Source organism: Canis lupus, chromosome 15 (assembly GCF_003254725.2).
Source record: "Canis lupus dingo isolate Sandy chromosome 15, ASM325472v2, whole genome shotgun sequence".
In the NCBI taxonomy this organism is placed as follows: Eukaryota; Metazoa; Chordata; class Mammalia; order Carnivora; family Canidae; genus Canis; species Canis lupus.
Window position 1 is genome coordinate 47,596,568 of NC_064257.1, and position 27,525 is coordinate 47,624,092.

Sequence of the window (27,525 nt, forward strand, 5' to 3'; positions counted from 1 at the left end):
TGGTGGATTCATGGAGAAAATTACATGCATCAGATTTAATAAAAATGTATTTTATAATATGGATTCAACAAGATGTATGTTTTATTTTATAATTCTAGTTTTTTTCCATTTATATTTCATAGTACTTGTATCTGGTTGAAAATAAACTCATTTTACACAACTTCTAAAACTGCCAATTATGTTGTTAAAAGAAATGGATACTTCAATTAAAAAGCCATCATGCCACATTTTCATCATATTTAAAAATGCATGCAGAAAAGGACAGCCTTGAACACTTGAAGTTTTGAGGTTACCTAGAAAAATTATACTTCAGTCATTGGTTTGTGAAGAAAGCTCAATCACCATATCTCGCTCATCATTCTTTGTAATTGATGATACTGCTCTATGAAAAGGAGACTACCATAAACTGACTAGAATCTTGGGGATAATTCCCTAAACCTCAGTTTTCTGCTCTGCAAAATGAAAAAAAAAAAGTCTACTTATATCTGTCTATCACCTATTACCTGCCTCAGTAAAATCACAGTCAACAGTGTGTTTTATAATGTTCTCTGTAAATCACACAACTGTAAATATTCACCAAGAGGAGAGCAGGAACATGAGGTCTGTCCTTGCCAGAACACTGAATGGCTGTTATGCTGCTTTGCGGCTCCTGATTTTTGAGGACAAGTTAAAGTGTTTTTCTACATTCCCCAACTTACCAGTCATGTTCATACTATGTCTACTGACATATTGCAACCAGACCAGGTACAGGAGGGGTCAGAAAAGGAAATGATGCTAGCATATTCCATTCTGGAATGCATAAGGTCATAGGTAAAGTAGCAGTAAATCCTGCAAGGGTAGCTTCAAACAAACCCCTCTATCAGTCAGAGATCTGGGAAGTAAGATTACTGGACTGGGTAAGAACCTGCTAGGAGAGTTAGTTTAGAAGCCTCCTAGTCAGATGACTGGCGGGGTCTGACCCATAAACAAGTGGTTAGCACTAGCACCAGACAGATATTTCCTCATCCAGGGATGAAAAAACCGGAAACATAATTGCTCTCTCTCTCTCTGTGTGTGTCTCTGTCTAGCAATAAATACTGCAAAATGAAAATCCTGAACTCTCAGAGGAAAACAAATTCCTGACAAATTATCTACTGTTATATTCAAAATAAAGTTCTTGGATATTTTGGTCCATGGCATCTATAAAGTAAGAGTGGAGGCTTCTCGGTTTAAATGAAAGGTTATTTAGTATCTTATGCATGCCAGGTGTTTTCATGAGGCAGTGATTCTCAATCTCTTGTATGCATTAGAATCATCTGGAAGGTCTGAATAAAATAAGTGATGCTTGGGCCCCACTCCAGACTGTATGATTCAGTGCTGTCCAGGTGATTCTAACATGTAGCTAGAGCTAACCACTTGGCTAGAACTGTAGGCTACAGCTTTGAACAGAGGGGCAAGGTTCCAGCTGTCAGGGAGCAATAGTTCTGGACGTTAGAGTTGCATCATAAACAGATAATATAATATTAGACAGTGATAAAAGCCATGATGAAAACAAAGCAATTTGCACTTGAGAGAGACTAGAGGGTATGAAGCAGGATATTTTTGATTGGGTAGTTAGGAAGACTTCCTTAAGGAAGTGACCTCTGAACTGAGACTTCATTATCAAGAAAAACCAGGCTTGCAAAATCTGGGGACAGAGCTTCACGAAACAGGCAATGGTTTGATTTTGATGGAGTTGAACAAAAGCAAGAAGGCTGGTGAGCCTAGGTGAGTGGTGTTATGAGATGAGAGAGTCAGGCCAGGGACAGATCAGAAAGGCCTCCTAGGCCTTGATAAGCATCATGGAGTTTTAGGGTTTTTTTTAAGATTTTTTAAAAAAGATTTTATTTATTTATTCATGAGAGACACAAAAAGAGAGAGGCAGAGACATAGGCAGAGGGAGAAGCAGCCTCCCCACAGGGAACCCGATGCGGGACTCGATTCTGGATCCCAGGATCATGTCCCGAGCTGAAGGCAGAGGCCCAACCACTGAGCCACCCAGGCATCCTGAGATTTTTTTTTAAAGATTGTATTTATTTATTCATGATAGACACACAGAAGGAGAAGCAGGTTCCCTCCAGGGAGCCTAACGCAGGACTCGATCCCACAATCCCAGGATCACAACCTGAACCAAAGGCAGATGCTCAACCACTGAGCCACGCAGACGCCTGCTCCTGGAATTTTTAACTTAAAGAGAAGGCATAGGAGATTTTAGGCAGGGGAACAGCATGATGTGATTTACACAGTTACAGATCATTTTAACTTTGTGTGGACAACAGACCATTGGGTGGGCAAGAGGAAGATTGTTAAGAGACTTTCAGTGGTCCAGACTCAAAGAATGTAACTTGAACAAGAAGGAAAGAAGTGGAAAGGGAGCAAGGAATGTTCTGAAACACTGCAAAGATCCTGGGAAGTGATGAAGATGGGTGATGAGGTTCACTAGGCAATTCTCTCCATGACTGTGTATGTTGAAAATCTCCGGAATAAAAAGTTGTCTAAACATAAAAGATGACAGGAATTGCTTTAGGCTTTTGCAGGAAAAGATTTTGACCTAGGTGTTTCATATGTATCCTAGTTTTATGACAGAGACAGAAAGACTTTCCCAGGTTTATGTGAGGACTTAAAGAATTTTCAAATTATTTCAGATAGACTTTAGCAGATGGAAAGAATAATCAAAACTAAACTCGAGAATGGAAAAGTTGTGTATTATAGGTTTTTCTTCATTCAGTTCAGGGCTCAGAATCAAGGGTCTTGTTGAATAACACTGTCAGAACACTCATGGAGCCTGATCTGACTTTTCCTTAGGAGTGTTCCTGTTTTTGCTGCTTCCTCTGTCAGGAAATATGCTTCTTAGGCCACATCCTTTAATCCACAATTTAGATGGAATTTCTTGTCGGGTTGATTATTGCTACAATCTTTTAGGTTTCTCCCTAAAATTTGGAGGAAGACTCCCTGCATAACTCCGTGCTTCTCTCCTTGCACACGGGTTATCCTCTGGTGCCAGCACAGGACTGCCACACTGCTTACACGCCAGTGGGCTTGGGCATCAGCCACCTTCTTGTTCTGGGCACTTTGGTTCCACTGGAACTGGTCCTGCCTGGAGATATTTCTGGGTGTTGCTGATCCTGTTAGCTTCAGTCCACTGGAATTTAATTTAGCAATCTTCTAATGTAACTAAATTAGAAACATAATTCATCATACATCACAGTGGATACTTTTGATAGATGTGTCACAGATTGGCACATAAAACCTGTTAGGCTCCATATCCACAATCTAGTACTTAACATGTACAGTTGAGTCATCCCATCTCTGCTCTACAGGAGGAAGGTGCATTTTATGGTCTCCTTTCTGGTGACTCACCCATTAGGCCAGACTATTCTAAGCTTCTGGGTATATCTTTAGATGCCAAATGCTAAGAAAGCATTTCCTAGTTCCTTTTTTTACTTTGTTTTGTATTGAAGGCACATTGAAGCTTGCAGAAATACAAACTTTAAGATTGTGGGAGTGTATCAATAGTAATTTAGGTTTGTGGAATGAGTGAGAGTCATTACCTATATACATTTGAGCCTAGTAAAGGCAATGATGAGTTCTCTTAGCTTCTAGAACTTTGCTAAATGGCTCAACTATTTACACTATTGGATACACTGCCATATTACTAATTTTTTCCTTGAACATAAGCAGAGGAGCATAGAGAAACAGGCCATTTTCTTTATAAAGAATTGTGACTGATGCTCTTCTGCCTCTTTTAAACTCAAGTTGAATGACCCAAATCACTCAGTTATTCAATCAAGAAAGATTACCACACTGTCCATAGCTAACAGTATCTTTCGATTGCTTTCTTCATTATCATCTTCCATTCAGACATGTGAATATTCCTGGCTTAATTATGATAAAAATCAATATATACAGATGTGTTTAACTTTATTAACATATGCAATTAGTAAAATGTCTTATAAGTCATTATACAATTAATAAAAATATGCAAAAATTAACAGTATTTCTAAATGCATTTTCTAAATTTTCCACAATGAGAATGCATTATTTTTATAATCCCCAAAACTGATTTTAAGGTTCCTGTGTGCATGTATAATTTATATATACCCTATCATTACAATTACAGTAGTCATCCCTATTCTGCAGCTTCATGTTGTGTAGTTTCAGTTACTTGCAGTTAACTATGGTCTGGAAACAGATGATCCTTCTGACATATCTCAGAAGGTCAATAGTAGCCTAATACTACATAAGAATGCCTACATCATTCATCTCATTTCCTCTCACCAGTTAACACATTTTAGCATTTCACATCATCACAAGGTGTACAGTAAAATAAGTTATTTTGAGAGTAACAGAAACAGACCACATTCACATAGCTTTTATTATAGTATACTATTATAATCATTTTATTTTGTTATTAGTTATTAGTTGTTAATCTCTTACTGAGTCTAACGTATAAATTAAATTTCATCAGATACATATGTAGAGGAAAAATACAGTATTTAGAGTTTGGTATTATCTGCAGTTTCAAGCATCCACTGGGGATCTTGAAATGTATCCTCCATGGATAAAGGGGGACTAAGTATATATTTTTTTAAATAGTTCTTGGTATGAGCAAATATTGCATTATTCTTTTAAAAAATCAATATAATGTAACTTTGGTCATTGGTATTGGCCTATAAGAACTAATTTTGTCCTCCCATCAAAAAAGATTTTTTTGATTAGCAAGACTTACACTGCCAATAAAAATATTCTATCTATTTGCAATATATAAGGATTACCATCCAAATAATCATGTGTTGACCTTTTTTGGTATGTATGTATGTATGTATGTATGTATGTATGTATGAGAGAGAGAGAGTGAGTGAGAGGAGTGGGGGATGGAGGCAGAGAGAGAAGGAGACAGAATCGCAAGCAGACTCTGTGGAGCACAGGGTCGGATGTAAGGCTTGATTGATTCCAGGACCCTGAGATGATGACCTGAGCCACACCAAGAGTTGGATGCTGAACTGACATATCTACCCGGGCATTCCTTGGCTTTGTTTTTAAGCTATTGTTTGAATCTTTTATTCTGATCTATTTTTTTAGGTTACATGTTTAATATCCTACATCACTTTAAGTATATTGAAACCAAGGGCTGAAAAGTCAGGAGCCATAAGCTGATTTCATGTCATAACTCTACCACCTTCTAGTTACGCATTTTAGGTATATTGCCTCTTTGTGATTCATTGTCCTTAGGCATGTGGTCCATTGAATTACTCTGAGAATTAAATAGCATTGCTTACATAAATTTAGGTAAATCTTTTAGCACAGTGGTTTGTATATAGGAAATATTCAATACTCGTGAAATATAATTTTTGCTTCCCAATGATATAGTGTCTAGAGCACAGATGTTGATTTGCTTTGAAGAGTTGTGATTAACCTCGGAGCCAGAAACAAAAAATCACAAACACCATGCTATCCTTAAACAGTAAATGTGGAAGGATGCATTTAAGTATATCCTACTATGTGGGAGGACTGTTTTACTACCAACATGCATATGTTGTACATTATATAAGCACGTTCTTTAAAGATAGAAATAGTTCTCTTGGCTCCTGCCTATACCTATGACAATGTCCAGTGATGTTTTTGCAAATAAGTAGGCACCAGCATCCACTATAAAATTCCTCTCCCACCCATCTCTTCCACACTTTTCCCTCTTCTGCCTTTAAATTTTACTCTTAAAATTTCTTATAGGGATGTCTGGGTGGCTCCATGGTTGAGCATCTGCCCTTGGCTCAAATGATCTCGGGGTCCTGGGATTGAGTCCCGCATCGGGCTCCTCGCATGGAGCCTGCTTCTCCCTCTGCCTGTGTCTCTGCCTCTCTCTGTGTGTCTCTCATGAATAAGTAAATAAAATCTTTTTTTTTTAAATATCTTATAAGTGCCCAGTAGACAGACTGTAAGGTGGAGGTTAATATGTGTAACCATGAAAAGCACAAATGTTTTATGATGCCAAAACAAGATGTGCTTTGCATATATTTTAGTTCTGAAGTCCTAGGAGTCCACCTAGATGTTGACTAGAAAGAAATCCACTCATGTTCAGCCTGTTCCATGATTCTGTTATGTTTCTCATTGCTGCAGGTTCCTAGCACAGAGTACCCCAGTATGCACTCCAGAATATTCATTGAATGAATAAATAAATGAAGTTTTGAGTCTTTCCTTTAAATATGATAGGATGGAATCATTCTTTTTTTTTTTTTTTTTTTTTGCACAGACATTTGTCAAGCTTATTCTGAAAAAAAGAAAGCAAGACAGACCACCACAGAGTGGACAGTATATAAATACGATGTGAATGTTTAAAAGCATCTATATGGTACTCATGGTCACTGAGTCCTTTCCATGCATGAATAAAGGAAGTACAGTTAAAATTGTTGAAAGAACTCTATTATTTGCAGCATGCCACAAAGATCTTTTTTAAAATAAAATTATAAGTGGTTTGTATAAGTAAATGTCAATGTATTAATTAAATAACTATAGTATGCAGGTGTTTGCATACCAAATGAAACCTGGGAGCCTCCACATTTTTTTAATTTATCACTCACTACTTTCCCAAAATATATAGTTATAAGCTAAATAAGTTGTATTCATCAGTTGTTTTTAAATCTAAACTATCTGTATTTATGTAGAAATATCTGCTGCAAATTTTAAAGACTTTAAGAAGGAAAGACAACAATAGTTTCAGTACATGATTTCATACTTGTTTAAACTAATGTTAACATTAAAGGCATTTAAAATGTTCCAGGGTAAGCTTATTTAATGGGTTAATTTAGTCTAATATTATATAATCAAAACAAGGTTCAGGCAAACTATATTTGAACTGAGATTAACATAATGACATACCTTTAATAGAAAGTCTTATCAGCTCCCTACAATTATCAAATGTTCTAATTTAACTGACAGTCAAACAATACAGAGGACAATTATAAAAATTCCAAAGTATTGTGAAAACATTTTTACCTCATTATACTTCAGTCTTTGGGGGAAAAGTCATTACTCTACCCTAGGGATATTAAATAATTTTCAGCTTAAACAAAGTTTACATCTAATAAGGATCTGTTTCTGTTTCATGTGAGATTCATGATGAAGCACTATTTCCTACTGTTTAATACGTGTAGTTGGAAAAGGAAAGGAACTGAGCTAATAATAGCCATGCAAAACAAGACTTGACAAGCCAAAACTGCATGGTCAGAGCCTTTCAGAAAGGTTGGAACCCAACGTGTCCACAGGCAACAAGAGCTTTTGCAGCGCCAGGTTACCTCAACCCCAGGCCTTTGCCTCACCTCCATTCTGAAAAGGGCAGTGAGCAGTATTGCTTTCAGTTTTTGCTTTAGAAAATATTCAAAGGACAAAACTAGCTGCCAATTTTTAAGCTTGAGGAAAACAGAAAAATAAAGACTAGTACAAAGACAGATGTAGTAATGCTTACTTTGTCCAGAAAAATTACTTTTCATAAAAAGCCAGGACAATTTGGGAGCATGTGTATGTGGTGGTGGAGGTTGGATAGCAATGGGCCTGATGAAACTGTGAACTTGAATCATCATCATAGTTGTGATTAAGGTTATGACCTTGAACAAGCCACTTAGCCTCTGCCCTCTGCTCAATTTAAATGATTCTTTTCCAATACCTTCTAACTGGTAGCCTGTAAAAATGAAAAGGAAATTGGTGAAATGACATGTAATGTCCCTTCCAGGGCTTAAATATTTTAGTTACAAGTGGTTTTACAAACTACTAGAAGAAAAGGTGCCAAAAAATATAGTTATATTAAAGAAAGTATTATTTCAATAATATTTTCTTTTTCACAATTTTGCAAATTATCTGTAATTCATCTTTATATTAAGTTCATATGTAAAAATATCAATGAATAGGACACTATGATTGATCACTCCATAGTGAAGCAATGCTTACTCCTTAGTAAACAAGTACACTATTTAAATTATTTTGGAGGGGCTAGTTACACACTATCAATGTTTTACTTGAGGGCACTCTTTTCCTGTGAGCGTAAAATAACTTAAAAGGCATCCTCACACTTCTCTCAAGCATCAGGGTGTCTCTCTCTTGTAAAACTCTTATTATGCCCAACCTTTCAAGACTGCTTAGCAGAACAAGTAAGAACACAACATGCACCTGTTTACATCTCTCATCACTTTATATCTTCTACTGTGGTTAATTATGTATCTGTATCATTTCCCCAGCCTAACTCATAAACACAAGAGGAAAGCTGTTACATTTACTTTTGAATTCTCCTCATGTCTATCACAGAGTATTGAACACAAGGCACTCAATAAAGATTTGTGGAATGACTGAATATGCTCTTATTGCCTTGGACTTTTGCCCCCATTATGGTTAAATTATACTTTATTTATTAATAAAATTTTTAAATATTAAAGAACTGTGCTGCACTATGGTATAGCCATATCATGTTACAGTAATCTCTGAAGGAATACAGAGAGAGTAAACAAAAGCAAATTTAATATATTGATGGAAAAAAAGTATTTACCTTTAACATGAAAAACAAGAGCTTAAATGCTATGATAATACTTTATATATGCAATCATATGACAAATACTGCATACATACCTACTATGTGCAAAGAATTCTAGTGTGGGAATAAGAATAATTAAATAGAGTGTGTTCTCAAAGGGTTATAGAACTCTCAGAGGAAGAGATATTTCAAATAGGTATTATATTTCCATATCTAAAATGTAGTTTTAAATGCAAAACTATCTTAAATGGTTTTGTAAAATAAAATTAGAAAATGGTTTAATTCATTTCTTCATTGTTTGAAATGCTATATTTTATTTTTATATGATAGATATTCTTTTCACTATAGTTCAACACAACAAAATCAAAATAGTATAAAGATAAATTTATCAATGAAAAACAATGTAAACATAGATTAAACTTTTCGATTTTTAACATAAAGAATATAGCTTAAACATGAAGTTCAAAATTATATTTTCCAATTTCCTAATAATATTTTTATTATTGTTAAACAAGAAATGTCAAGTAAAACATGTAGAATATACAGAAAAAATAGAAAATGCAGGCATATTAGAATAGTTAGAGTCCGTGGATTAACATAAGATTAAATTTGCTTATTCTCACATTCCATTGATGCAACCATGTGAATATAATATACACATCATGCTATTACAAAAATGTGTATTTTTTAAATTTCCCTATAAGTAAATACTCAGTAACATAATTTTAATGGTCATATAGAATTCCATCTTATTCATGAACTAGAGTATATTTAATCATTTGACTATTACTGGGACTTTATATTGTCTCAACATGTGTTGTAATTACAAGGTTGTAATTACTATTATACATACATCTATATACATTATTTCTTTAAGATAAATTTTTATACACTTGAATTCTGAAAGAATAATCATAATATTTTATTGAACATCTTTTGATGTTGAGCATCTTTTCATGTGCCCGTTGTCCAGGTGTATGTCTTTTTTTGGAAAAATGTCTATTCAAGCCTTCTGTCCATTTTTTAATCAGGTTGTTATTTCTGGGTCCTCTATTTTATTCCATTGATTTATGTGTCTGTTTCATGGCAAAACCATACTGTTTTGATTATTATAGATTCGTAGTCCTTTTTGAAATTTTGAAGGCTTTTTACCTTCAGCTTTGTTCTTCTTTCTCAGTATTGTGTTGTCTATTTGGGGTCTTTTGTGGTTCAACACAAATATTGGGACTCTTTGTTCTACTTCTGTAAAAAATACACTGGTATTTTGATGGGGATTGCATTGAATTTGAAGATTGCTTTGAGTAGTATGGTCATTTTATCATTATCAGTATTAATTCTTCCAATCCCTAAGTACTGAATATCTTTCCACCTATTTGTGTTTTATTTGATTTCTTTTATCAACATCTTGGAATTTTCTGAGTACAGATCTTCTACCTCCTTGGTTAATATTATTCCTAGGTATTGTATTCTTTTGGATGCAATTATAAATGGGATTGTTTTCTTAATTACTTTTTCTGATAGCTTGTTAATAGTGTGTAGAAATGCAACTGATTTCTGGATGCAAATTTTGTATCCTGCAACTTTAGTGAATTGATTTATTAATCAAATAGTTTTTTGGTTGAGTCTTTACATTTTTCTCTATATAGTATCATATCATCTGCAAATAGTTTTACTTCATCTTTTCCAATTTTGACGCCTTTAATTTCTTTTTCTTGTCTACTCGCTCTGGCAAGGACTTCCAATATTATGTTGAAATAAGGTGGCAAGTGTAGATATCCTTGCAAAGCTCCTGATCTTAGGAAAACAGCTTTTTACCATTGGGTAAATGGTTAGCTGTGATTCTATCCTATATGATAGACTATATGATATCCTATGTGATATCTTAGGAAAACAGCTTTTTACCATTGGGTAAATGGTTAGCTGTGAGTCTATCCTATATGACCTTCTTATGTTAAGGTACAGTCCTATATGTGTTATGAGAGTTTTTATCTTACATGTGTTTTGAATTTTGTAAAATTCTTATTCTGTATCTATTGAGACAATGTAATTTTCACCTTTTGTTTTGTCAATGTATTGTATCATATTGATTGATCTGTGGAAATTGAACCATCCTTGCATCCCTAGAATAAATCCCACTGGATCATGCTGTATGATCCATTTAGTCTATTGTTGAATTTGGTTTGCTAATATTACATTGAGGATCTTTGCTTCTATGTTTGTCACGGATATTGGCCTATAATTTTTTTTAAAGATTTCATTTACTTATTCATGAGAGACACAGAGAGAGAGAGAGAGAGGCAGAGGAATAGGCAGAGGGAGAAGCAGGCTTCCTGCAGGAAGCCCGATGCAGGCCTCGGTCCTAGGACCCCACAATCATGATCTGAGCTAAAGGCAGACGTTCAACCACTGAGCCACCCAGGCATCCTTAATTTTTTTTTGCACTTCTCTTTCTTTGTTTTTCTTTCTTTACTTTCTCTCTCTCTCTCTCTCTCTCTCTCTCTCTCTGGTATCTTTGTCTGGTTTTGTTATCAGGATAATGTTTGCCTCATAAAATGAATTTGGAAGTATTCATCAATAATTTGAGGGTAGTTACTAACTTTTCTTTAAATGTTTGGTAGAATTCATCTATGAAGCCATCTTGTCCTGGTCTTTTGTTTTTATGAGCTTTATATATTACTTATATATTTAAATATGTATTTATTACCTAAATATTCATTAACATATGAGGAGAAATTGTTATATGTATACATGCATAATGTAGTCATAAACTATATTAACAAAATCTAAGCAGTGTAAGGGCATATATTTCTAAAAGGTTATTTTGTTATACTTGGTATTGTATACTATGTCACCAATTCATCAGACTTTATAAAAACACTGTTTTTTTTTCTTTCTCCATTTATTTATGATAGTCACAGAGAGAGAGAGAGAGAGAGGCAGAGACACAGGCAGAGGGAGAAGCAGGCTCCATGCACGGGAGCCCGACGTGGGATTCGATCCCGGGTCTCCAGGATCGCGCCCTGGGCCAAAGGCAGGCGCCAAACCGCTGCGCCACCCAGGGATCCCAAAAACACTGTTTTAAAGAGTCTTTAGGAATACTTTTAAAAAAGGAGGGGGGTATTTCTTAGGACAAAGTTAGTCCCTACAACTAGCTCCCATGCTCTTCCCTTTGCCTATAACACTTTTTTCTGTTCTTTACTTATAAACTGTAACCTGCGCTGTAAGAACAATTCATATATCATCTTTATAAAGTCATCTCTCATGCTGCCAGATGTTGTCATTCCCTTTTCTTAGGCTCACAATTATACTTAATTTCTTCTGTTATATCAATTAACATGAAACCTTGATTTTTTTTCTTTATGTGCTTATTTAACAACATTTCCTCATACTCTTAAGAAAAGCCTAACAGTTTTACACCTATGGTAGTAAGTTAATACTACAACTTATTTTTAAACCTTTTTAACCAATTATAGTTCTTTAACCATAGTAATAAGTAATGCCCAGAACAAGTTTTAAACCCTATTTTTAATCAATCAGTGATAGCTCAATTCACAAAAGATACTTCTGAAAACCAACCAATAGGTGAGAGGTCTTACTTTTGAAAGTTAACTAATAAACAAAAGTCTGCTTCTAGTAATGCACATTTGAAGGCCAATCAATCAGCAACTTCATCTTCCCTGAGGAACCATACTCTAAATCTTATGTCATTTCACTTCCACTGCTAAAAGCCACTAATCACTAACTTGCATGTTGCATAACAAATTATCCCCAAATTAGAAACCTAAAACAGCATTTGTCTCACATAGTTTCTGAGAGTTAGGAATCAGAATGGATTTTCTAGGTGGGTTAGGCCACAGTCTCTCATGGGGTTGCAGTCATCTGAAGAACTGATAGGGTAGACACTCCACTACCATGTTCATTTCTCATACAGATGTCAGCTCCTCACTGGTTATTGGTATATGCCTTCAATTCATTAGCACAAAGACCTCTCAACAGATCTGCTGAAGACCTTTATCACATGGCAGCTAGTTTTCCTCATAGAAGCTTATCTAAAAGAGAGCAATGTAGGAGCCACAAAATCTTCCACAAAATCTTTTACGACTTAGCCTCAGAGGTAACATACCATCACTTTTCTTGTATTCTCTTGATAACAAAACAAAGACCAACCCAGATACAGTATGCATATTTCCACAAAATCATGGATCATTGGTTCCATCTTGGGGGCTAGTTACCACTCTTCTCCAAAACCCTATATAATACCAACAGCCTGCTTTGCCCAGAAAGACTGTTTAAGCAGCAAAACTCTTATTTATTTAGAAGGACAACAAACTGAACTTGCAGTTTTTACTTCAGATATTGAGTGTTGTTGTCATCCTATGTCATTTAGCGATGTTCTCCCAAGACTTTTTTTTTTTTTTTGAGGGGGAGAGCTTTATTTGGTAGCATTTTGTTTGACACATAGATCAATAAAAGTGCTCACTGAGACTGACTAAACCACATTCTAGTGCTTTGGATCTGCTAGTCTGTGAGCATTTCTAGGGTAAGGATTATGTTAGTTATTTTTCAAGCTTTATTGCCAAGAACCTAGTTGATACTCATTTAGTGCTTGTTGAATAAATGGATGCAGAATTCAAATGATAAGACATTATTCCTATGATTTTAATTTTAAAAAGTTAAGAAGTATTGAGTGGTATATTATTGTAAATATGCAACTCACATTTCCTTTAGCTTGTAGATCTCATGCCACATATTAATGTCTTTCTCAAATAATTCCAACCTCCTTGGTGAAACTGGGTAAGTGGGAGACATATCTCTGATTTGATCAATGAAGTCCAAGAAAAAATGGAATTCACATAGGATATATTCATTCCATTAAATGAGCAAAATTCATCATCATAAAGAATTTGTAATAACTTGCCCATAGTTGAAAAACTTTCACCAGATACAATATAGCATTCATTTTTATATTTCCATGAATAATTTCTGTGAGTATGCTAAATGTTGAAAGTTTTAACCAAGGAAGTATCATCTAAAAATAAAGTACCTTTGTTCCACCAGCAATTGCCCTCACAAAAACACAGTCACATAATTTACCCTTGACAAAGAAAATCAAAGGGACTTTAAAGAACATGAAAGTGGAGAATCTGGCAGTTTATGGTTGGTAAAAAGGGAGATCAATGGGTAAATACCCAGACAACTTTATAAGTCCAAACTGAACATAAAATATAGTCTTAGTGATATTATTCTCCTCAAGCAAGCAGGTAATCCATAGGCTAATGAAGACATTGAACTAATAGTAGTACAATTAAACTTATCCAAACTATAATAGACCATTTCCTGTACTTGTGCATATGGAAGTCATATAAAATATGTGAATCTCCCTTCAAATCAGGATTTGAATTTTTCACTTTTCAATAATTAATCTTATGAACACCCCAAAGAGTAGGTTCAAAACTTAGTAAATGTCTATATATCTTAGCTATGTTAAAGATAATCAGGACAAGTCAGGATAGTAAGTTTAAGAAGGCAAAATAAATTATACACTTATCAATAATTAAAGGAAATATGTCTCAAAAAAAGGAGAGAATAATAATGGATAGAAATCCAAATGCTTGGGCAGCCTTGGTGGCTCAGTGGCTTAGCGCCGCCTTCAGCCCAGGGTGTGATCTTGGACACCCGGGATCAAGTCCCAAGTCAGGCTCCCTGCATGAAGCCTGCCTCTCCCTCTGCCTGCGTCTCTGCCTCTATCTCTCTCTCTGTGTCTCTTGTGAATAAATAAATAAAATCTTAAAAAAAAGAAATCCAAATGCTGAGGTGTGTATTTTAAAGATTATTTATTTATTTATTTATTTATTTGAGGGTGGGGGGGGGACAAAGGAAGAGACTCTTCAAGCAGACTCCTGTCTGAGAGCAGAGCCCTACTTGGGCTCAATCCCACCACCGAGGAAATCATAACCTGAGCCAAAACCAAGAGTTGGATGTTTAACCAACTGAATCACCCCCAGGACCCCCTGAGATGTGTATTTTAAAAATCTAAATCAAGTACAAAGATACAAGCAGAACATGTAGTAGTTGGATTATATTCACAATAAATTAGATATACTGGATTATCGTATCTTCTTCTAAGTTCCATCACTTAAAAGAAATGAGAAAGTTTGAAAAATGTTTAGGGAGAAGTGCCAGAAGACATTAAGGATTAGAAAGAGGGCCTCTGAGGAATAATATTTTAAAAGACCTATCACAGAAAAATAAAGACTCTTATTAATCTATGTAGCCTTAATTTTGTGGATAGTGAAAAAGTTATAACTGTTGGAGCAATTGTAAGAAAAGAGTCTTATGCTGCAGAGTAGAAAGTTCTGAGAGAGATCATCATCAAAAATCAGACCTGACTGTCAAGGGCAATTATGTAATTGCCAGAGTATGTAAAGATGGAATTCTCATTTGGTTAATGTACATCAGGTCTTGCCTGAAGGCAATGGAATAAACTGAATAGCATAGAAGGTATCTTGTACTTTTATAATGGGTAACAAAACAGTGATTAGTTCAAGAAATCAGTTCCAGTATTAATTACATAACTTAAATAGCCATATGTTATAAGAGTAAGTAAAATTTACTATATGAAGGGCTGGAAATGATATATGGAAAAGAAGTCGTTGAACTGGAGGTCTTTGCTCATTATTCAGGATCTGAACTAATTAGAAACCTTACATTAATATATTAATATGATTTCAGTTAAGAATGCACCACTGGTTTGAGAAAGTAATTTAATCATTCATTTGTATTCTCTAAATGATTTTCTTGAAAGATAATGGCTAACCTACTCCTTTCAAGGTATTCCCATTAGAATTCCAAGAGTTCCTTAATATAATCTACAGCTTCCAGGTTGAGGATCCACCAAAGTCACAAAAACTTAATGAAGGTGAGAAACAAGTTCAGTGTGTCTATGACAGGCCACAAGACCCGGGAACTCAAGGACAGACAACTCATAAGGAAAGATAACAAAAGATACAAGCCTTCCAAAAGGCTTGTTAAACTTATTTTCTGAAAATAAGTTTGACAAAACATATGTTCCTGGAGAAAAATTTTTTATTTTTTTTTACTTCATTGATCTAAAATCATAAAATTATGATTCAGAAGAAATACTTTGTGTATATTAAGTAATTTGAAGTTATGACTTATGCAGCATTCCAGTGACACTCAAACTACTGTGATAGGAATTATGGGATGTAAAAACATGGATATAATGAATAATTTTAGAATATGTATGGTCCTAATACTACATAATTTTTTAGCAACCATGCCATTTATCGAGCATTCAGTAATTCTATTAACTACCCCTCAGTTCTTGCTGATGACACTTCTCTAAATCTACAGAGTGAAATCAATAAACAGAAGTGCCTACATAGTGGAGTATTATTAATGTTGGGACACATAATAAATTCCCAGAGCTATCCTCCCTAAAATGTTTCTAGTGGAGCAGATACTGAGTTTCAAAAAGTACTTCTATAATAGACTAATCTTTCTCAAGGCAAATACTACAAACTGTTTTGTCTATCAATTTAATAACAACTGTAATTCAAAAAGATGCAAGACCTCGGCCATTTACTTAAAAGGGAAAAGATAAGCTAAAACCTCAGAGGATGGAGTCTTTAACTTACAACATACTGCCTCTTGCAAATTTCCTTTATGCTTGTTTTATTTGTATCAAGTTCACAAATAGGCTATAAACAATGAACACAAATCTTTTAGAATGATATGGGTCGCATTGTGCTTATGTTCTGGTAGAAAATAGCAAAAAGAAGATAAATCTCAACCAGGGTCTTGATTCATCTTATAGAACCTAAAACCCTTATTATCTTTTTCATAATTTTCCTTCTCTTTCCCTCTTCTTCCTTTATTCTATCAGAAAAGAGCACTTAAGTATATACCATTATATGCACTAGCCCAATGGGAAGCAGTATATCTGTGGCTCCCCATAGACAAATTCTAAAATGCTGGTTTTAAAACTTAAAGAGAAACCATTTCTCAAAAATATTATCAAAATACAAATTGCACTACCTTGGTTCTTTAAATTTATGTTTTCAACTTTATTTTTATAGCTTTGTTGAGGTATAAATGAAAACTGCACATATTTAAAGTCTACTACTCGATGAATTTTGACATATGTATATATACATAAAAACATCACCCCAAAGTTTTGTAGATAATACAAAGATAATAAACATTTCCATCACCCCAAAATTTTGTAGCCCATCACATTTCACTTCCACTGCCCACCACCATCCCAGGTAAATATAAATTTGCTTCTGTTATAAGATTTAGTTTGCATTTTCTAAACAATTATATAAATGGATCATACTCTGTCCTCTTTTTTTGTCTGGTTTCTTTCACTAAGCATAATTCTTTCCAGCCATGTTGTTTTACATGTATCAATACTGTCAATAGCTTGTTCTTTTATATTGCTTAGTAAGTAGTATTCTGCATGGATATATCACAATTTGATTATCCTTTCACCTGTACATAGGTATTTGAGTTGTTTCTAGTTTGAGTCTTTTACAAAAAAGGAATCGATGAATATTCATGTACAAGTCTTTATATGGACATATATTTTCTTTTGTCTTGGGTAAATATCTAGGATTGGTATGGTGTGTTATAAAATAGGTATATGTTTAACTTTTTAAGAAAATATCAAACTATTTTGCAAAGCATTTTTACCATTTTACATTTGCAGTGAATGAATATTACTGTTAACATTGCTACCCATCCCTGCCAGCACTTGGTGTGTTCAGTCATTCTAATTTTAGCCATTACAATTAAGTGTATAGCAGTATTCCATTGTGTTTTTATTTACATTTCCCTAATTAATAATAATGATGAACATCTCTTTTGGACTTGTATGACATTCATATAAATTCTTTTTTTTTATTTTGTGCTTATTTCTAAAATTTTATTTACAGTAAAATTCACTGTTTTGGTAGTTCATTCTAACTAATTTCCAGAGTCATATAACTGCTATCATGACCAAGAGACAGAATAATTCCATCACCTTATGAACTCCCTCATGCTACCTCTTTGTAATCATACCCTCCTACCACCTGTAAGCCCTGGAAATCAATGGACTGATCTCTGCCCTTATAGTTTTGCTTTTTCCAAAGTGTCATTTAAGTAGAATCTAAATACAGCCTATGAATTTAGCTTCTTTCACTTAACATGATGCATGTGAAATTTACATTGTTGTGTGTATCAACAGTTCGTTCCCTTTTATAGTTGAAAATATTTCATTTTGAAGATATAACAAATTTTGTTTACCTACTCCCCAGGCAAAGAACATTTATGTTGTTTCCAGCTTTTGGCAATTATGACTAAAGCAACTGAATACAGTTATATATAAGTTTTTGGCAAACAAACACTTTCATTTCTCTTGGGTAATTACCCAGGAGTCAGATGGCTAGGTTTATGGTTAGAGTAGTTTAACTTCATAAGAAAGGTCCAAAATACTTAAAAATTGATTGTATCATTTTGCATTTACACCAGCAATGCAATATTTCAGTTGCTCTATATCCTTGCCAGACTTGGCATTGTCATATTTTCAAACTTTATTTTAGTGTGTCCAATAGGTGAGTCTTCTCACATTAGTGTGGGTTTAATTTATATTTTCCTTTTTTAAAAGATTTTATTTATTTATTCATGAGAAACACAGATAGAGGCAGAGACATAAGCAGAGGGAGAAGCAGACTCCATGCAGGGAGCCTGATGCAGGATTCTATCCAACACCCCGGGATCACATCCTGGGCCAAAGGCAGACACCCAACCGCTGAGCCATCCGGGCATCCCTAATTTGTATTTTCCTAACAACTAATGATATTGATCATCTTTTCGTGTGCTTATTTGCCATCTATATATCTTCTTAGTTTATTTGGTTTTGCCAAAATACAAAGTTAATTAATAGAAGGATAGTCTTTTCAACAAATAGCACTAGCACACTTGGATATCAACATGTTAAAAAAAAAAAAAAACTTCAACCTATACCTTGAGTCAAGTACAAAAAAGAATGACTCTTCTTTTCAAATGACATTATTAAAAGATAGCAAAGACAAGACAGACTAAGAGAAAATATTTTCAAAGAATATATGGTAAAGGACTTATATTCAGAATATTTAAAGAACTTTCAACACTTACAAATAAAAATATATATATTAAAATTGATCAAAAGATTTTAACATACACTTCACCAATGATGATAACATAATGACAAACCCATGAAAATACACCAAATATCATTATCTACTAGAAAAATGTAAATGAAAATCAAAATGGAATACCTATACAGACCTATTAAAATGGCTAAAATTAGAAAAACTGATTATGCCAAGTATTGATGTAGCTGTGGAGTGCATGAATACAGCTCTCAGACCTCTGCTGATGGGGAATATGAAATGATATAACTACTTTGGAAGACAGTTTGGTTAAGAGAAATGCAAGCATTTGTCTGTACACAGTCATGTCAATGAATGTTCATTGTAACTTTCCTTGTAGTATCACGTTTTTGAAAGCAACACACATGTCCATCATCAGGTGAATGAAACAACACAGTGTGTTTCCACTATTCCCAAGGAGGTACCAAAGTGTAAAACAGCCACTCTTTAAACTGTAGGCACACTACTTAAGAACTGAAATGAATATTCTGTACAGCCTAGGAATTACCCAACATTCTGTTTGTGAGACTAGATCACTTCCTGGTCACTTCCTGTCACATCATCTAAGTGACAAGTAAGAGATATATAAAGAGTCATTTCTTCTATATTATAAAAAGAAATAATAAGATTCAGCATTTTACCTATATATCTATATCCTTCTTCCCCATTTACTATGGGTCTCAGCCAAGTTGACTTAAGTCGAACATTATTACGCACATGGGCACCTTGAGGAGGATAGAGCGTAAATAACATTTCAATTGCATTGAACTTCTTGATGAGTTCAGAATATTTGTCACGGTCTTCTGTAAAAAACAAAAGAACATTAAAACATTTTTAAATTTTAGATATTTTTACAGAATGTCTACTGTGTTTATGTAAAGGATGCAAATTAAAGACTAATAATTTGAATGCTAATGGCTATGTTGACAATGTGGGTTTTCTTTAGCCAAAGGTACTTCATCAACAATCTTACTGTTTAGATAATTCCTAGCAAAAATTTAGAAGTAAGGGGTTTACAAATATCCTCTTCAAACACTGCAAGTTTAAAGCAGTATTGTTAATAGGTATGGGGAAAAGTAAGGTAACCAATGAACAGCATTCATGTTATACATGTAACCATGTATATTTTTAATTAACATTAAATAATGAAATCAGATTAATCTGACAAAAATGTTGACTAAGTGTAGAGTTCCCTAAAGCAAAATGACTGAATTAATATCTCTAGGCTATGATGTATAAGAAAATATAATGATATGTATGCAAATACTTATATACCACTTACTGTATGCAAGAAATTGTTCCAAGTGCTTTTAAACATTAATATACTTCATTTTCATAAATATCTATAAAGCATATCTTATTGTTATTTCCATTTTACATAAAGAATTTGAGGCCCAGAAAAATTAAATAACTTGCCTAAATCTTGCAGTCTGTAAATGATGTAATTAGGCTTTGGCTTATCTAAGGAAGCTTTTATTTGCAAACAAATGATTATCAACCAAACATAACCTGCATTAACTAGTAGATGAGAAAACTAGAATTCAAAAATAATTTGAACCATAGAATGAAAATTCTTTGGTTATGGACCCTGGATCTCCTGCTGCAGCTTCAGTTTTTGTTTGATAAGCCAGTGCCTAAAACTCAGTAAGACAATCTCCTGAGCAATGAATTCAAAGTGACTCTACCTAGAAATATTTCAAAAGAAAAGAGAACTATCATATGATGTAAATCTTCATTTATAACCCTATTACATTTTCTTTCTTTCCTTCCTAATTTCCTTCTTTCTTCTTTCCTTTATTTTGTTAGATAGTATATTTTATGGTAAAGTAAGTATAAAGCAGTATGACATAACGCTTAAATGATTAAGAAAGCAGATCTGTTGGTGGGCTGTGTGCCAGGTATCAATCTATTACCTCACTCCCAATCCACCTTTCACTGTCCTGTTTGTGAGACTAGATCACTTCCTGGACATAAGGCACAATTTTAAGCATCTTCCATAAAGAGCAAAAAAGGGAACTAGATAATGAAGGGGCTCTTCCTGGATCTGGGTACTTCTCTCTGTTGGCTCTTACAGTGCACAGCAGCCAGCAGGGTAGGGCCCTTTCTGGGAGGTGTCTTAGAATCACCTCCCACCATATGCACACACACTGGGAGCTTCCTACCAAGTTCCATGGTGCAACACCTTCCCATGAGTGGGTTCCCAGTAGGTTCCATAGTGTGACAGCTCCCTATGGACAGTTCCCCAAAAACTCCAGAAAGTGGCTTTCTCATGATTTCCCCTAGCTTGGTCTCTTAGTGAACTTCTCTGCCATTCACTGGGCCAGAGCTATGCCCTCTCCAAGACGTGGCTCCATGGAGGTGGGGGTGTGGTGGGGGTAGGTTCTTTAAAACTTGTTCTTTCCTTAGGTGCTCTGCCTCAGACCTAGGAATACCAGCCACTCTATATCTGATCTTCTCAAATTTTTAAAGTTAGTTTTACCCCTTAGTAGCAGATCATAATTAATAATTCTTTACATTAATCTCTTCCTGCTCAAATTACTATGTAGTTTCTATTTCATAAGTGGACCCTAGCTGACATAGTCAGACCTGGGCCCTAATATTCAAATCACTGTTAACAGGCTGTGAAATACTAGACAAATCAGTTTACCTTCAGGCGATTATACTGGCCTCATAGAATTATTGTTAGGATGATCCTAAGCTTTAAGTGACATAAGACACATAAAGTATTTATATGGCACCATGTCTATATGTACTAGATTAATGTATTGTCAGTCTTCATCTAGTATTATTTCAATAGTAATAGAAACAATGAGAGAGTCAGAAAACGATAAATAATATGTAATTGCATCTTTCAATTATACACGTCTTAAGTACTTTTCTACCTCCTTTTAAAAGGGAAAATTCAAAATCATTCCCTTGTGACTAACAAACAAAATAAACAAAAACTCAGACATCCTCACATATGCTCGCATGTGTGAACAGATTACATATAGATTTTCTTTCAAGATTACACATAGATTTAGAATTATATAGGTGATATATATGCCAACGCCTGCCAACATCATCTGTCAACAGAAGAGAGGAAGCTGGAACTATAGTAAAGCAATGCTGAGGAGTGAACTTGCTTTACTTTTCCACGCAGCCATGCTTCTTCAAGAAGTGGAGAGGTGAGCTCCTCAGGCAGGAGGAGACTTCCTGAGTTGTAAGGGAAGCTAGGAATGCAGCATCAATCAGAAATCACACAGCTAAATAAAATACTGCGCTGAAGTTTTCCATGATGGACAAGATAAGGAAACAAAATAGATCAGAGTTTCTCTCTTTGAAACCATAAAGAAAATTAAAGTAGGAAAAACTAGCATAATTGCAGCTATTCAGGGTTAAAAGATAGAATTGCACTTAAGGTTTCTCCCATCCCTGACATTTATATCTTTCTAACTCCTTTAGTTTAAAAAAAAAATATTTAGCAACTTTATTTGATAGGATTGTGCTTGTTAGTTTCCATAAAGCACTGTATTTTTCATAAAAACAAATGTTTCCATGTCAAGCAAAATAAAATGCCCTCACTAAAATCTCAACAGTGGTAAATGTGGAGCTGCCACTTTTTCTTACTGGTGTATCCTGATTGAAGACTAACCAGAAACACATGAAGTCGGGGAAATGTTGCACTTGTTAGGATAATAAGGCACAGTGCTAACTCTAACAGAGATGCACATCGAAGGTTCCTAGCTCAGAGTCCTGCTACCGTCACCGTTTGCCATTAGGTAACACAAATGGAGGCCTGGAGCTTATATGAACAAGGTATTATGATTTTTGAACAATTCTACTTTTCCTTCATAATATCAAAGTTGATTACAGGTGAGCATTTTTAATTTTAGAAAACATATAGCTTACAAAACATGCTCTCTTTATTTTTAATTACATATGTCATTCCAAGATAAAAATAGGAATGTAAATTTTGTTGCTGATATTGATAATTTTTTTGTTATTTATGGAATATCTTCCTTCTAATGCACTGCTAAGCCGATATTGCCACATTGGATTCAGATGTTGTAATACTGTTCTCAGAACTCAGAATAAGAGCTCTTTCTTACCCCTTCCTCCCCAAGCCATATGTGTGTAGAAATTTGAAGATCTTCCATGTATGTGTCCTAGGTCTGGTTCTGTTGGCAAAAGCCTTCACAAAATTTCCATAATTCTCTATTGTTCCCAGGTCACCAAGGGGTTAATTATCTTCATTAGACATAGCAGTGGTTGATAGCAGAGGCTCTGGAGCTGCACTGCCTGGGTGTGAATCTGGACCTGCCATTTATGAGCTGTATGACTGAAGCAAGTTAGTTAACCTCTTTCCAGCTCAGTATTTTAGCAAAACTGTCTACATTATAGTGTTGTTATGAGGACTACATAGGTTGACGTAAGTCTTGAGAACACCTAGTCTATACCCAGTATTATTTAAGCATTAGTTATCACTATAATTATGATGACTTCCATGAACAGATGCTGGTATAGCCTTTATCCTATTTAGATAGCAGTTTCCTGTCTCTTCCTCCATCTTGCTGGCTCGTGGGTGGGTGGAAGAAAGGTCAGTTGTCTTGAAGCCATTGCCCTTTCTGGTCACTCTTACACTATTTTGGTTGTTTTAAGGCCCAGTGGTTCCTACTGGGTGTTGATCAGAATTTTTTATGAATTGGTCACTTGTGGGCTACTCATTGGTGTTATGGTGGTCTTCCTTGTTATTATTAGTGAAAACAATATTCTGTTAGATCTAAGACATTACAGATGTTGAGGGCCCCATCAATTTACACACCACTAAGAAATATAAAGGACTAGAAATTTAACTATGGCCTACCATTGATTATAAGACGTAACTTAATTTCAGAAACATTAAAATGCGAAAGTATATATCTTAGAGTTAACCAAATGTGGTGAATACCCAGTCAGCTAATTGAGAACTCCACCTGGCTAACAAACAGGTATCTCAAAGTCTATGTGCTGAAACCTGTCCTGTGCCAAGGATTCTTGTCTCCGTAAAATAGCATCTAGCTAATGGTAGAATATAGAAAAAAATATCACATATATCAACACAAACACTTTGGTCTCCTAGTCTTCTTGGCCCTTCCGATCTTATCTCTAAATAGCAGACATAATAATATTTTTAAATGTACTTTTTATACATTTCCCTATTTAATGGTTTCCTGATGTTTTTAAAATAATGCCAGCTCTTTACTATGTCCTAAAAGACTTCTGAACATCCCGGTCCCTGCCGCCTCCTCCATCTCTGACAATCTTGGATTTCTTTCAGTTTCATAAATACACCTTGCTTCCTCCTGTTTCAGAACCTTTGCACAAGATGTTCTTCCCTGCCTGGCATGTTCCCCTCTCCTTCCCTCCATTACCTTATAATTTCTATGCCTCCTTCATGTCTCTCCTGAGAGTATCCTGTGACTATCACCAAACTAGATCAAGTCTCTACATTACGCATTCCCAGAGTTGTTGTCCTCTGCACTTTTCCTCATCTATGCTTCCTGAAGATTGTAATTATATTATTTGTATTATTATTTGATTCAAATCTGTGTCCCTTACAAGACTTTGAGCTCCAGGCAAGCAAGGTCCGTGACTGTTTGCTAGCCCCTGTTTGTTTGCACTGTATCCCCTATCACCTAGGAGTGCCCAATACTCACAAAGGGTCAATAAAAGGCTTTTAAATTAAATAAATAAATCAGTAACTGATAGTATTTTTGGGAGTCTCATATGTCGATACTAGTGTACTAATAAGCAGATTACATGCATTAGCTGATTTAATCCTAAAAGCAAACATATTTAACTTGCTGACAACCCTGTGAATTTCATATTATTATACTCAAATCTCAGGGAGATAGAGGAAGGTTGCAGGGCATTTTCATGGCCTCATAGCTTATAAATAATGAAGCGAGGATCTACTTTTAATGGTCTCACTTCAAAGCCTGTCTTTTTAACAAGGATGCCACACTGTTTTAAATGTGGGGTTCTTGCTATTATGGAACTTTTAGTGGCTTCATGAGTTGCTAGTCACCTGGTGGCCTTTCCCCTGGTGGCCTCTCCTTTCTTCCCATCTTTTTAAGCCATCAGCTATCCCAGCATAGTCTGCTAGTCAGCACTGTGGCTTCTCTCACAGAGGCAGCAGCTCATAGCTCTTCCCAGGAAGTTTTCTGATGTTGGTCTTCTAAGAAGAACCTATTTTGTAGAGGATATTGATGATCTCTCAGGTCAACTCCAGTATTCTTTAAATGATTAAAACCCTCTTAGTTTGCTAAGGCTGTAAGCTAGCATAAAATCCCTGTGTGACTTCCTTAGCATCCTCCAGTATTCCCCTGCCTCTCAGACAAGTGAGGTTCCTTATGTTCAATGTTTATACTAGATGGTGAATTTTCAGAGAACCCCAAAATGTCCCTTTCCTTCCTCTCCCAAACAGGGCACTACATTATTGGGAGTTCGTTTCTTCCTTCTTGCAGAGCTTGAATCTGGATGCTTAAGGTAGCGGTTCCCAGAATTATGCACAGTGATTTAAAAAAAATTATAAATGGGGTCTTATGGGAGTTTATTTGTGCTTGGCAAATATTCTGGCTTTGTGGTTATTTTAACATTATTTCATGGTTTTAAAAACATTATGTATTCACCATAGGAAACTTTGGAAATACAAAAAAGCATAAGGAATAATTATTACTTTCAGTATTTGCCAACTCTAATCCCATATGCTTAATTTTTATTCTCTTACAATCCCAAAGAAACCATAATAGGGCATAGGTAGTTAGTAGGACACTTGTTAGCAGATCACTCCTAGATCAAATAAATACTAAAATTTTTCTATTAAAAATAATAAGCTGAGCAGATAGTTTAAAAAAATAAAATATTAATAACTTTAGGTTGGTAAAAGACGAAAGATTTATGTTATCTGAAGAGAAACCAGAGTATAGCCCAAGTGGCCCACAACTAATGAATGGATAAAGAGGATGTGGGGGAGATATATATATAGATATATAGATATATATATTCATATATATATGAATATTACTATAGTAAGATATATAGTATATATATATATATAGGAATATTACTCAGCTATCAAAAGGAATGAAATCTTGCCATCTGCAACAACAACATGGATGGGGTTAGAGTGTATTATGCTAAGTATGCTAAGTGAAATAACCCAGTCAGAGAAAGACAAATACCATATGATCTCATTCATATGTGAAATTTAAGAAACAAAACAGATGAACATATGGGAAGGTGGCAAAGAAAAAAAAAAGGGAAAGGAAAATAAGCCACATGAGACTCAGGATAGAGAACAAACTGAGGGTGGATGAAGGTGCGTGGGGGATAGGCTAGATGAGTGACAGGTATTAAAGAGGGCACTTGTGATGAGCACTGGCTGTTGTATGTCAGTGATGAATCACTGAAATCTATTCCTGAAACCAATATTGTCATTGTATGTTAAATACCTAAAATTTAAATTAAAAAATAATAAAAATTAAAGTTCCCAGGGAGATAAAAAAAATTTTAATTGGGAAATAGACTTAAAGTCAGCTTTACATTAGAAGTCAGAATGAGGGCAGCCCCGGTGGCACAGCGGTTTAGCACCGCCTGTAGCCTGGGGTGTGATCCTGGAGACCTGAGATCGAGTGACACGTTGGGCTCCCTGCATGGAGCCTGCTTCTCTCTCTGCCTGTGTCTCTGCCTCTCTCTCTCTCTCTGTCTGTGTGTGTGTGTCTCTCATGAATAAATACATAAAATCTTAAAAAAAAAAAAAACTTAAAAGATTAGAAAAAAAAGAAGAGGAAGAAGTCAGAATGAGGGATACCTGGGTGGCTCAACAGTTGAGAGCCTGCCTTCAGCTCAGGGCATGATCCCGGAGACCCAGGATCAAGTCCCACATCAGATTTCTTGCATGGAACTTGCTTCTCCTGCCTCTCTCTCTCTGTCTCTCTCTGTGTCTCTCATGAATATGTAAATAAAATCTTTAAAAAAAGAATAATGATACAAACACAGCGATTTGAAAGGTATATGCCCCAATGTTTATAGGAGCAACGTCCACAAGAGCCAAATATAGAAAGACCTTTAATGTCCATCGACGGATTAATGGATAAAGAAGATGTGGTATATGCAATAGAATATTATTCTGCCATCAAAAGGAATGAAATCTTGCCATTTGCAATGACGTGGTGGAACTAGAGGGTATTATGCTAAGTGAAATAAGTCAGTGAAGGACAAAGACTATATAATTTCACTCATATGTGGAATTTAAGAAACAAAACAGATGAACCTATGTGAAGGGAAGGAAAAATAAGTTGAAAACAGAGAAAGAGGCAAACCATAAGAGAGTCTAACTACAGGAAACAAACTGAAGGTTGCTGGAGGGGATGTGGGTGGGGAGTTAAGGCAATTGTGCTATGGGATTAAAGGAGGTCAGTTTAAGTAATGAGCACTGGGTGTTATACCCAATTGAATCACTAAATTCTACCTCTGAAACTAAAAATATGGTATATGTTAATTAAAATGAATTGAATTAATTTTTTTTTGAATTTTAAAAAAATTTTAAAAAGAAGTAAGAATGATAAAAATAAAGACAACCTATTATCATAATTGTCCCTTTCTGGAATTATTATTAAAGGGTATTTTAACACTAAAAATGCAAGAGCAACACGATTTCAGATGAAAGAATAATATTTACTTTGAATGATGAGAACCTTCAGCTTCTAGGATTTTTGAAAATGTCAATTTCTTCCAAATGGGCCTATCCTCAACACAAATCCCAGCACA

The 27,525-nt window shown here is 35.0% G+C and overlaps 1 protein-coding gene across 7 annotated transcripts in view; it reads right to left on the minus strand.

The window, feature by feature from the left end:
- Positions 1-27,525, minus strand: part of IQCM (IQ motif containing M) — a 429,271-nt gene that overhangs the window by 75,153 nt on the left and 326,593 nt on the right. For all 7 annotated transcript variants that reach the window (XM_025439271.3, XM_025439272.3, XM_025439269.3 and 4 more), the window contains one exon: positions 19,374-19,535. In XM_025439271.3, coding sequence (XP_025295056.3) covers positions 19,374-19,535 — 162 coding nt within the window. The remainder of the gene's footprint in view (positions 1-19,373; positions 19,536-27,525) is intronic.